The sequence below is a fragment of the Alligator sinensis genome, unplaced genomic scaffold (genome assembly GCF_000455745.1).
Source record: "Alligator sinensis unplaced genomic scaffold, ASM45574v1 scaffold440_1, whole genome shotgun sequence".
Lineage (NCBI taxonomy): Eukaryota > Metazoa > Chordata > Crocodylia > Alligatoridae > Alligator > Alligator sinensis.
Genome location: NW_005842950.1, coordinates 137,536 through 147,694, shown reverse-complemented (window position 1 = coordinate 147,694; position 10,159 = coordinate 137,536). Strand labels below are relative to the sequence as shown.

General features: G+C 40.8%; 1 protein-coding gene across 1 annotated transcript in view; it reads right to left on the bottom strand.

Annotated features, from left to right (window-relative positions):
- Positions 1 to 10,159, bottom strand: part of SLC6A1 (solute carrier family 6 member 1) — a 49,341-nt gene that overhangs the window by 37,545 nt on the left and 1,637 nt on the right. Inside the window, exons 2-8 of the mRNA XM_006036355.2 lie at positions 10,036 to 10,159; positions 8,975 to 9,075; positions 5,554 to 5,663; positions 4,434 to 4,566; positions 2,523 to 2,657; positions 2,296 to 2,399; positions 1,533 to 1,657 (exon numbers count right to left, since the gene is read on the bottom strand). The exon at positions 10,036 to 10,159 is cut by the window's right edge and continues 4 nt beyond it. Of these exons, the coding sequence (XP_006036417.1) occupies positions 1,533 to 1,657; positions 2,296 to 2,399; positions 2,523 to 2,657; positions 4,434 to 4,566; positions 5,554 to 5,663; positions 8,975 to 9,075; positions 10,036 to 10,159 (832 nt within the window). The remainder of the gene's footprint in view (positions 1 to 1,532; positions 1,658 to 2,295; positions 2,400 to 2,522; positions 2,658 to 4,433; positions 4,567 to 5,553; positions 5,664 to 8,974; positions 9,076 to 10,035) is intronic.

Genomic DNA, 10,159 nt, shown 5'->3' with positions numbered 1-10,159 from the left:
ACCTACTGCCTAGGAAATGACCTGCTGGGTGGCATGGAAGCTGAAAGGGATCTTGGAGTCCTAGTGGACTCCAAGATGAACATGAGTCGGCAGTGTGACGAAGCCATCAGAAAAGCTAACGGCACTTTATCATGCATCAGCAGATGCATGACGAATAGATCCAAGGAGGTGATGCTTCCCCTCTATCGGGCACTGGTCAGACCGCAGTTGGAGTACTGCGTGCAATTCTGGGCACCGCACTTCAAGAGGGATGCGGATAACCTGGAGAGGGTCCAGAGAAGGGCCACTCGTATGGTTAAGGGCTTGCAGACCAAGGCCTAGGAGGAGAGACTAGAGAACCTGGACCTTTTTAGCCTCCGCAAGAGAAGGTTGAGAGGCGACCTTGAGGCTGCCTATAAGTTCATCACGGGGGCACAGAAGGGAATTGGTGAGGTTTTATTCATGAAGGCGCCCCCGGGGGTTACAAGAAATAATGGCCACAAGCTAGCAGAGAGCAGATTTAGACTAGACATTAGGAAGAACTTCTTCACAGTTTGAGTGGCCAAGGTCTGGAATGGGCTCCCAAGGGAGGTGGTGCTCTCCCCTACCCTGGGGGTCTTCAAGAGGAGGTTAGATAGGCATCTAGCTGGGGTCATCTAAACCCAGCACCCTTTCCTGCCTATGCAGGGGGTCAGACTCGATGATCTATTGAGGTCCCTTCCGACCCTAACATCTATGAATCTATGAATCTATCAGGGGCTACCATACACCTCTCCTAGTTGACTGAATGCTCCTCTTCGTGGCTGCAGTAGATGGATGGATACCTGGCATACCAACTGGGCCACAGCAACCATCAGCTCTGCTTAAATTATAGCTTTTCCATCTAATGAAAATTCAGAGAACTGCAAGCAAACTATGCAAATTCCTTCCAAGTGTGACACCCAATGAGGCAGCTGACTGTCTTAATTAAGCAATTTTCCTGACAAAGTATCCAGTCCAACTCAAATTGTACAGGGTTAGGCCCATTGGGAAAAGGGTAAAAAATGACCAGTCAGGAAAAGGCTTAATGTTAAATAATACTGACATGAAAATGAGAGTAAACTAAATGATTTTCATTGCTTTGATCAGTATTTATTCTACACTTAATATATATTTGGAAACTTTTACAACAGAAGGCCATTGCTCAGATTTTCATAACTATTTAAAATCTTGTTAAGCTCTATAGTAACTGAATGTGCACCCATTATTATTTAATTGTTTTGGCCTACATTGGGTCTCTTAGCAAATGCCCTAAGGCTACATGTAGTTTGCAAGTAGGTGATTCAGTCGAGGGCATCCAGCTTAGTGTTAACTCATTTGGTGGCATATGATGCTCTGTGAGACTTGCAACAATTCTCCCTTTCTCTCTGTTAATATGTAAGATGGCACTCACTTAACATGTGGTTAAGGAAACTAATAGGGGAAATATAAATGATTAATGGTAGCTCAAATAGATATTGCTGTAAACAAAATAATGGATACCACTGAACTCTGGAAAAATATAACGCACATACCTGATGCTGCTACATCTGCAATAGGCCTCTTGGTGACATTAGCCATGAACCCAACAATGGAGAAGATGACAAAGCCAGCAAACATACTTGTGCATGAATTTATGCAGCACACTATAATGGAATCCCTGAAAGAAAGGTAAAGTGCTAGTGAATGAAAAAATACTGGTATATGTCAATACTTTTAACTGGTGCTGTTGAGTGGTGGGTTGTGGTGGTAGAATAGTGCAAGTGATAGAATAGTGCAAGTGTCTTGCAATGGAATTCACAGGCCTAAGTTCAAACCTTCCTTCAGGTGTGTGTCATATGCCACCCCCCAGATACCCAGTCACAAGCGGATAATTGGCTGAGCTGGGAAGTCAAAAGTAGCCAGTTGTGATACTTCACCTATAACTTTCTTGTGTGCTGCTTGCTGCAGAATACCTTAACCAGCCTGATCTGAAGCAGCAGTAAAGCACAGAAACTGTTTTTTACTTCTTTTATTGTTGGGAACTTTCGCTGGTAAGATGCATGATTAAAACGCTTTTCAATTGTGGGTTCAGTTCCTAGTTATTTGACACTTTCTGGGTCATGCTGGGTAAATTGCCTAATTACGCTTTGCAATTTTGAATTCCCTATCGGTTTCTTTGTCTTCCATATTAAGAGGCTCTGATCCTAGTATCAGGGCATGGCTCTCACCCTTGTCTGTGCAATACTCAACAGGATAGGACCTAATCTCAGCTGGGACATCTAAGAACTTTTGTAATACATATAATAATCTTTTTACCTGTAAACATTATTGTGGAAAGGGTTGTAACTTCCAAGAGCAATCAGTGAACCAAGACCCAAACCATAGGAGAAAAAAATCTGTGTGGCAGCATCCAGCCATACCTGATTGCAGAAAGCAATTATGTTTTTATTATGTCTATACATACATGCAAGAGGCTGATTAGATATCATTTGAATGGTAAACAATTGGTAGGGAACTTTTATTTACATAGAATAAATGTTTACCTCAGAATCAGAAAGTTTACTGAAGTTAGGAGTTATATAGAACAAAATGCCTTCCCTTGCTCCAGGCAGTGTTACTCCACGGAAGAACAAGATAAGCAGCATGACATATGGATAAGTAGCAGAGAAGTAGACCACCTATTGGAAAGAAACAAGGGATTACAAATCTAGACATAAAATGGTGGATACAGGAAAGGAGTGAAGGGGGTATAGTCATACCCCCTTCAGCTGTGCAGCACATGTGCATTGAGTCCTCTGGGCTCCTACCTGATCAGCACAGGGTCCTTCTGGAGCTCCATTCAGGGAGCTTTCTGAGATTACCAGCTGTTCAGTGCAGGCTCTTGTCACAAGCATTGTTTTTGCATGCCTCTGGAGTCCAGGGGCAACTACTGCCACCATTTACCTCCCCCCATCCCCTTCTCTGTGCTAAATTTAGAGGCAGGGGAAAGAAAGGGGTGGAGCAGGGCTAAAAGTGGTGGCATTCATCCCCTGAGCTCCAGAGTCACCTGCATGGACCAGCTGGTGAGCTCAGAGAGATCACTATGCATGTGGCATGCAGCTGACAGGGGGATGCGACTGTAGCACTATACTGCCCTGGATCTCCCCCTGGCTCCCAGTAAAATTTCAGTAGTTTTAACTATTTGTGTCACAACAACAACAAAAAATGTCAAATTTTGTGGGTAGGAAATGGCATTCTATATTTAGTGCCACACAGCAAGTCAACAGTTCTGGAATTCCCTACTTAGCACATCTACAAAGTAAACTAACATTCCCCACTACTCTTCTGAGTGCCCCTAGGGCCACAAATGAGGAATAGGACTGGGCTGCTCCTGAACTTCTAGTTCACATATTGTTTGGCACTGCAAGCATTAGTCTGCACAACATCAGTGTTCCTAGTCACAGCCAAGCTTGGAGAAGAGCATTTTTAGCTCTGTCTTCTGAACCTATAAGTCCTCCTCTTCCTAGTAGAGAGGGGAGTGGAAGGATGGCATTTGTTGGGGATAACTGCCCCACAGGCCTCTTGATATCTTGATTTCCAAGTCTTGTGGATGGGTAACTGTAAAGTCAGGCTGCAGAGAATGATCTTGCTGCCTCCTCTGAAAGTAGGAAAGAAAGATGAGATTGCCAGGTTTGAAGTTCTGTACTGGAACCATTTTGTTCAAACAGGCTCAGTTCAACTAACAGACACAATGGGTCATTTCTTTTATTGTCCTGTGAATACTTAGCTTTTCGTTAGCCACATGGAGATCTACATGAAGAATTCAATCAAGTATGATATGGTAGCATCATTGAACACAGCTGAACCATCCCAGCCAAGTGTCTGCCTAACCTGCTATTGAAAGGTGGGAGAGTCCACAATTTCTCTAGATAGTCTGTTTCAATGCTTGACTACCCTCATAGTCAGAAAGTTCCTCCTCATTTCCAAAATAAATTTACCCTGACGAATCTTTAGTCCTTTGCTCTTAATCCTGTCCCCTACAGTGATGGAAAAAGCCCATCCCCAGCCACTCTGTAAACACCCTTTAGGTATTTTAAGACTCTTAATCAAAACTCTTCTTCAGACTTCTCATCTTCAGACTAAATAATCTGAATCCTTTTAGCCTTTCCCCATAAATATTGCTTCCCAGGCCCTTAATAATTATGTAAATCATTTGTTTGTCCTTGCCCATCACTGCCCTTGCTTTGCAAGTGATACTTTTGTTCATACAACCTAATAAGCTGTTGATTTTTTTGCCATGACACACTGTTCACTCACATTCATCTTATGGCCTCCTGTAAACCCCAGGTTTCTCTTTGCAGTACTGTGGCCTAGCCACTCATTCCCCACTCTGTATTTGTGAAAGCAATTATTCCATCCCAGCTGCAGCACTGGTCCTTACTGAATCTCATCTGATCAATATTTCTAAGTCTTACCTTTCCTGTCCAGCCTACCCCCTTCCAGATGCAAAAGTACACCAGAATCCAGGCAATTGCCAGTGTAATTGCTAATGGCCATCGGATCTGCCCTGGTTTTTCCAAACCATCAGTCATTTGGTGCATGTTACGTCTAAAATGAGCAAAAAGAATGGCATATTTTACAACTCAGTATTCCAAAGAAGGGTGTAATACTATATTTATCTGAATCCAAGACAGTTTTAAAGTTAAGATGACCTCTCAGTACTTATATACTAGACAAGAAAAAATAATAAATGTGTTATCATTTTCCATGTATAGAATCTAACTATTAGAGGGTTGTCTTGGTTCATTCTCTCCACCACTGCAGTGAGGAAACCAGCAGCAGGGCAGGAGGCAGTGGGGAAGTCAAATGGTCTGACCCCTGGCTCTTGCCACTTCCACCTGCCTGTTCACCCAGGCCCCTGCCTCCCTGTGACACCTGCCCCTTACCACTTGCCCCTCCTCCTGCCTATGTCCCCTGGCATTTCCCTGTGCACCACTTCCCCCTCCCACCTGCCCCCTGTGCTTATGTCTTCCATGCTTGGTCTCCACACCATCTGCCCCTCCCGCCCATCCCTCCCTGCTGCCATGCCACTGCTGCCTCTGTCATTCCCTCACCACCAGCCCTGCTCCACTGCTACTTACCCTCTGCAGCTTTGGTTCTGGCTCCAGTTTGGCCCAGGACATGGAGCACATGGTCAGTCCAGCCCATGTATTCCAGCAGTGGCACCAGGTCCTGCTCTAGCCCCAGGGCTGGAGTTAGGGCTGAAGTTACCACAACCACAACTGCTGCATGGCCCAGCAAGGGCTGGAGTGACCACATGTTCTGTGCCCTGGGCCAGAGTGGGGCTAGAGTCAGAGCAGTGGTGGGGAGGAGGGCAGGGTAGGCAGAGGCTGTAGTAGGGGAGGTGGCAGGTGCAAGCAGTTTCTGTGGCTCTGAACTCCAGCCGTCCAACCATGCTTGTATTCAAATCCAGGATGTGGGTCTTCCCCCCATGTTAAATGGGGGAAAAAACCTTGCCTTGTATTTGAGGAAGTATGTTATTATAAAAAGTTGAATTTTGCATATGCACACAAATAAAGATTCTTCTCAACTTACTCCCAAAATTCAAGCACTGCACTTGTCATGTTGGTGGTATTTGCTATAGTATAATTGGAGAAACAGCGGTCTGTGTTCCATGAATTCTCACAGTGTCTCCAAGGGAGATTCTATTTAGAAAGAAAAAAAGATAGAGTTAATCAATGATGTAAGCATTACCTCATATATACAGGGGTGTAGGTTGTAGCTCTGTTGGTCTAAGGACATAGGCAGACAAGGTTCCTTGGGTGGATCTGATATCTTTTATTAGACCAACTTAAATAGTTGGAAAAAGAAAATGAAGCAAGCTTTTGGGTTTAAAAACCCTTTGTCAGGCTGAGGAAGTTTCTGCAGTCAGTGTGTGCTCTTCTGGGATGGAATGAAAAGCAAAGAAGCTAGAGAGTGGACTGGTATGCATACAAGAACCAGAACCACCCATCCTAGGCTTCAAACAAGCACCAGACCTCACTAACCTCATCACCAGAAGCAAAGTTTTTCAGTCCCAGAGTAGACCAAATGAATCCAGACCATGGCATGACAAGACATGAAAAATATGCCAACATACCTCCCCCGCCACCCCACACACAATTACTACACCCCACAACAGAGCCATCAGCATTCCTGGATCTTACAATTGCACCCCCAGCAATGTAATATATCTCATCCAATGCACCAAATGCCCTGATGGAAAATATGTAGGAGAGACCAAACAACAACTGCACACCAGAATGAATGCACACCAAAAATCCATCAAAGACCAGAATACCCAGTTACCTGTGGGGGCACATTTTTCACAAGAAAACCACTCTCTCTCCAATCTCTCAGTTCTAATCCTCAAAGAAAACTTACAAAACACTTCTCAGAGATGAGCCTATGAACTTCACTTCATCAACTTTCTGGATACTAAAAATCATGGACCAGATATAGCCATTGGATTTATGACACATTATAACCTGCCTGACATCTGACTCCCCAGGTACCTCTCAACTATTTAACTATTACATTCATCCCTCTTCTCCCCCCCACCCCCAGCCTGTCTCTCACCCAATAACTCCTCAATTTACATCTTCACTGACTTCCTGTCTCACATGCATACCAGCCCAGCCCAGCCTCTAGCTTCTTTGCTTTTCATTCCATGCAGGAAGAGCACACACCAACTGCAGAAACTTCCTCAGCCTGATGAAGGGTTTTTAAACCCAAAAGCTTGCCAAATCTTCCAACTATTTAAGTTGGTCTAATAAAAGATATCAGATTCAGCCAAAGAACCTTGTCTGCCTTACCTCAGGTATATCTCTCTCTATTGGAATGAAAGTGAAACTGAAAACTAATATACCCAAATTCTGGAAATTATTCATTTCCCCAAAGTGCTGTTCTGCCACACAATTTATTTACATGAATCAGTTGTGAAAATATTTCCTTCTTTCTCTGAGGTATTAGTCAGAAATTACAGATTCAGCTTCACTTCTCAAAACATGAATATATTGAAATTATCTTTAAGACACTGGTGCACTCAAGAGGTCCTCAAGACTTTGATACATTAAAAGATAATGAAGCATGATAGTTATTGATTAACTCATTTTGAAAGGTTTTAGTTTTTCCTCTCAAAATTAGAATGAGATTTTCATAGGAACTTGAACTAGAGTTGCTATTTTCAACAGGCATTTTATATAACAGTGTCCAGTATCAAGAGCAAAATGTACTGGCAAGAAAAGATTAAACAAAAATGTGAATACTAATTGAGAATTGTTTAAGAATGCTTTCTTAGATGACCCCAAACACCTTTAAATGCTACATTCATGTAGATGGCTTACTCACTTGAAAAATCATTTTGTTTAAGAAGGGAAGTGAAAATAACAATTCCAAATAGAATTTAAAAAAGACATAACTAATATGAAAACATTTGTTTATCAGCTAATAAACAAGACATACAAATCTAAACCTGCATACAAGTCAGAATTTCTGGGGTTTATTTCTGACACTAAACAATTGTTCTGAATTGGAATGAGAACTTGACATTTCCCTCAGAAACGAACTTTTTAAATTTTAATTTCAGATGATTCTGATAGTTTCAATTTTTCTAAAATGAAATAGGGTAGGTGGCTGCACCTGGGAGCAACCCTGGGGACCTCCCTGGAGTTGGAGGAGTCCTACCCATGAATCAGGGAACCTGGAGGCCTTAAGACCCCATTTTGAGTTTAGGTTCCCAGAACTATTGGATTCCTGACCATTATGTAGGAAGCCCTGTATTTCAGCAAGGCTGCCCCAGAACTGTATCCCCTAGAACAGCACCTGTGAGCTGGGTTGGGCTGGAAGCAGACACATTTCTGATGGGAATACGGACAAGTCTAAGGGGAATGGAAAACAGAAAATGGTATGTTTCATTGGATTAAGAAAAATATCAAACAAGGGTTCAGAAATAAATGGAATTCTAAGATTGGTACAGTAACAATATAAGAAAAATAAGGACTATAAACTTGTCAGTCATGATGCATGAGATGAAGAAACATTCAATGAATATTTCTGTTCTGTATTTGGAAAATAGCAGATTATAATATTCATACTGGAACATGGTAACAACATTCTGCTCCATCAGTAGGATAGAATGTTAAATAACAGCTATTAAAATTGAACATTTTAGATCAGGACACCAGAACATTTTAGATCAGGACTGGGTAAGCTGAGCCCAAGAATATTAGAAGACTTAGCTAAATGTCTGTCTGAATCATTGTTGATTTTTAATGTTTGTTTTGGTTTTTTAAATTTTTTTAAATTTTCGGGAAGTTCCAGTGGACTGGAAGAAGGCTAATGTTATACCATAACTAATAAGCTAACTGAATGACATGGATAACCACTGAGACCAACACACAAATAATTTCCAAAACATTTTTCCTTTTTACATGTCCCTCTCTGATCTTGTTTTTCCACTCTAAGTTTTCCAAACTTCATCAACTTTGGAAAAGATAGGAAATAGATAAAAAGCAAAATGTAACAGTACAACTGTGACACTAACTTACCCAAGTTACAGAAGTTTTGGAAAGTTTCAGAGTAAAAAAGGAATAAAAGAAACAGAAAAAGTGTGCAAAGAATGTCTTTGAAAGATCTCAACTTAATTGCTTTTACTGCAATTTATGAAGAAGAAGAAAAAGGGGAAAGGAAAGAAAAAACACCTACCTCTTTCTGCACAAAATTCTAACACTTCCGTATTTTCAAAATTGAAATTCAAATGGAAAATCTGTTTAGTTTCATTTTGTCATTTTTTGAATGCAAAAGTGTGAGCGAAGGAAAATGTGCGTCTTAATTATGTGCATTTAAGTATAAGAAGGTTCCATACAATTTAACTCTTAAAGGATTTTTTTCAGTTCACTGTTTACAGTGAACTAGATTAAGTAGTTATCTGTAACAAGATTTTCCTTCTATTGAAAAGAAATGTACACACACTTACTGTGGTAAATGAATTATATAGGTAATATATGGCCCAAGAAATAATCACAATGTAGTAAATATTTAGCCAAAAGGACAGGACAGCAGCAGCTAATCCAACACCTGCAGAGAAAAACACAACAAAGTGAACATTAGAGAATTGTAAATTATTCATAGCGATGTGTTTAACACCTTAATAATAGAACCACTAGTGTTCTGTTGCACTAGACTACACTACTGGGGGCATTTGAAAGGCAAAAATATTTTAAGATGAAATTATATCATACTGAGTTATCTATATTTATAGGGCAAACATATGTAACATATTAAAAACAACAGTATAAATAAGTCACTGATTTTAAGCAATCTACTTTTTGGCATAGGTATAACGGGTTATTTTTCAGAAGCCAAAATGTAATCTGCAACCCCTTAAGTTTTCAAGTCTTCTTGATATATAGAGAGAACTGTAGTAACCCAGCATTGGTAGCAAAATGAATGAGTAAGTGTGATCTATATCTGACTGAGAAGGTCATACCATTTTTTGGCTGTATATGGATGGGAACATAGAAGTGGTGTAGAATACCTCATGCTTCTGTAAAAGAATTTGAAATTTGCTAAGTGCTAGGCAGAACTTGGTGATTTTAGGTTTTACTGTTATCCCCAAAATATAGTCCAGCATATGAAAAATTCACATGAGGATTTGCAGTGAATGCAATTTGTAATGGAATATGATGCATTCTCCACTGCACTAAAAGCTTGTTTAAGTCTATTCCAACCTTGCAAGTGGTCCAATAAAAGATATCACCCACAACAAGCCTTGCCTTTCACACAGACTAAATCAATAATTTATTCTGAGATTTTTCAATAGTTTCTAAAAGATCTGGCTTCTAACTCTCATTAATTTTAATTAACTGTAATGGGAGTAGACTATCCAGACCCTTAGCTCTCTCTGAAGGCTTCAGTAGCAATTTGGAAATGTAGACATTTCTTTTAAAAATTAACAACATGATAAATGAAGCAACATTGCAACTGGTTCAGAAATGCCTTTTGCAGCTGTCATGTGGCAAGGTGGGCATAATATACCTTTAAACATTGGAGCAAGCTTCCAAACTCCGAGGCCTCCTATAGATGTGTACTGGCCAAGGGAACATTCCAAAAGAAACAGTGGAACTCCAGCAAAAATTAAAGTAAGGAAATATGGAATCAG